Source organism: Octopus bimaculoides, chromosome 10 (assembly GCF_001194135.2).
Source record: "Octopus bimaculoides isolate UCB-OBI-ISO-001 chromosome 10, ASM119413v2, whole genome shotgun sequence".
NCBI classification, from domain to species: Eukaryota; Metazoa; Mollusca; class Cephalopoda; order Octopoda; family Octopodidae; genus Octopus; species Octopus bimaculoides.
The window spans coordinates 17,733,831-17,736,664 of record NC_068990.1 but is presented as its reverse complement, the minus strand read 5'-3'; the positions used below and the strand labels follow the sequence as shown (position 1 = coordinate 17,736,664).

Here is a 2,834-nt window from a genome sequence, read left to right as displayed (position 1 = left end):
AGGGTGTGGCACTTTTTCACGCAGCTATCCTCCTCCATTCTCACCACATGTCCATACCAGCGCAATCGTCTCTCTTGCATGCCACAACTGATGCTTCTAATGTTCAGCTTTTCTCTCAAGATACTTACACTCTGACGGGTATTCACATTGACATTACACATCCAACGGAGCATACTGGCTTCATTCCTTGCGAGCTTACGTATGTCCTCAGCAGTTACAGCCCATGTTTCACTGCCATGTAGCATGGTTGTTCGTACGCATGCGTCATACAGTCTGCCTTTTACTCTGAGTGAGAGTCCCTTTGTCGCCAGCAGGGGTAAGAGCTCACTCCAACCTATCGTACTCACTAACTTATCCATTTATCCACACTTATATTATCTAATTTAATTTAATTTAATTTAATCTAATCAAATCTAGTTTCGATATTAATTTTTACTCTTCTACCTGCCCATAGTTGAGTTCTTTGTCACTGGTGGGGCTGAAAGTGTGACATCTGGTCTAGAGGTCTCATGGCTGTTGAAAAAGCAAAACAACATCAACCAGGTCAAAACCAGAGGGGAAACATGTTTTTAGCTCATTGTTGATACACTCGTGGGTTGGGAGATATCTGCTTGTAGGGTAGGGTAGGGTAGGGACCAGGGTGAGAGTGGGTTGGTATAGAGATGTCGGAGTGAGAATGGTGATGGCACCTAATGGGGAAGGATTAACATTAACATCATGCGAGGTATACATATATGTACTTATATATTCACATACATACATCATCATAATAGTTACATCCTCATTACACAAGAAAAGCCATTGCCAAAAAGACTTACTGAAATGATTCATTATTGATGCCATGTGATGCCCTTATATGACTTTTAAGCCCAGCCAAAGTTTTACACATTTTATTACATATTGCACAGCTGTGCTGGCTGGTAGGAGAAACACACACACACACACACACACATGCACACATGCACACATGTGCATGCACAAAGGCTTGCATATATATATATGTGATATCTTTCATCAGTATATGATGTGCTGTGATGAGTGTGATATGCATCAAACTAAGTGGTTTTTCTCATTGCAATCCTTTATAGCATTTATTTCCCAAAACTTTAATCAATATGAATATCAATGACCTGATACTGACATTGATTTACCTTTATCACATTTTTAAAAAATCAATGTCCTCATTTATCGATCATGTTATTTGATATTTAGAGACTATCTGAATTATAAGAATATTTTCCTCACGTTTAATGTTTAAAATTCATGTAAATCAGCTTTTCTGATAGGATTAAAACCAAGGTCATCTCTTGTAAAATAATTTGAATATTTTTCACCTTAAAACCTACATTTTCTTTCCGTAGCTAAGCTAGTTACAAGATATATTTGAATATTTGATCATTTATGTGCGTAGAATCACATAAGTATCTGCATTTTTTTCATTAGAATATGCAGGTAAGGATATAAAAAAAAAACATGAACTCTACATCATAAGAATATGCAGAATATGAGAATAATTTTAGAACAGAATCACTGCACACAGCAGTGTAAAATGGTGAAGAAATTCATACTTTACAGCAAATAAAGAACTATAAATGAGCAAACAAAGAAGACTTGTTATGTGGTTGCTCAGCATGACAGAAATAACAGCTAAGTTTCCCTCATATCACAAGATAAATAAGATTGGATGGTCATAGCTGAAATGCTTAGACCTTTGGTCTACACAGCCAAAAGTGACCTGAGGATTGAACAACAACAATGATAACAAAAGTAACTTACATCATATTGGTTAAGGAACATCGATAATTGTTGAACACTGATTCTTAAATCGGTTTCGTTGAACTCATATGGAATATTCCATCCAAGTGGTCCAAACTTCCGTCTCTCTTGCACCAAAGCATGGAAGAAGCAAAGTCCATAAAGCATTTTCTTGAATGCTTGCTGAAAACAAAAGAAATTTAAAAGAAAGACATTTATTTAAAAAAAAAAAAACGCTTTTAGTTTTCCATTTTTGTTACAATAATTCCATATATTTTCACCATGTAACACATTATACCTATACTCCTAGTTCTACAACTATTGCACACTAGTACAGCCATCACTGCTAAAATGATGAACTACAGAGGGAGGCTCTTGACCTGCTAGAAGTAGCAGCCAATTCTCCCTCAAATTGGACCCTTCCACCTTAAAAAAACAAAGGTGTCATTAAATAATATAGTTCAAGGTGTTTTAAATCAGTTTAAAAAATAACAAATAAAAAAGACGGCTGCTATCATTGGAACATCTTTGGTTAAAGATCTGCTGCACCAGGGCAAAGCTGGGTCCAAACTAGTCAAGGGCAAACTGCGACCTGTGGAAATTTCTAAGTGGCATGCCAACAAAAAAATTAACTTGAATTTCTTTAAAAAAGTGTGGCTTACTTGATGATGAGCCATGTCTTTTGCATCCCACTTGCTGATAAAAGTTACTTATACCCAGTCTAAACAATAACAACAACAACAACACTACCATGACTCCCTCTACAGAAACTATTTCTTTTTTAAGAAATTCAAATTTTGTTACAAAGCCAGAAATCTGTTGCAGAAGAGTAAAGTCCAGGGGTGTCAAACTTGTTTGGCTTTGCAATCTGGACTGAATCATAAATTAGACCTCATGGGTTAAATAGGGACAATGATCCCTAAAATCCCCCTACATAATGTAGGCCATAATAAATGGATGATAACTTTATTAATAATAAAGAAAAGAAGGAATACAAAGTGTTAGCAAAGTTTGTGTGCAGACGTGTGGGAAAAATTGATCCTTACGGTGTGTGTGTGTGTATATATATATATATATAT

General features: G+C 35.9%; 1 protein-coding gene across 1 annotated transcript in view; it reads right to left on the bottom strand.

Moving 5' to 3' along the window:
* Positions 1-2,834, bottom strand: part of LOC106883981 (dynein axonemal heavy chain 7) — a 137,291-nt gene that overhangs the window by 14,448 nt on the left and 120,009 nt on the right. The window contains exon 65 of the mRNA XM_052971243.1: positions 1,777-1,938. Within this exon, the coding sequence (XP_052827203.1) occupies positions 1,777-1,938 (162 nt within the window). The remainder of the gene's footprint in view (positions 1-1,776; positions 1,939-2,834) is intronic.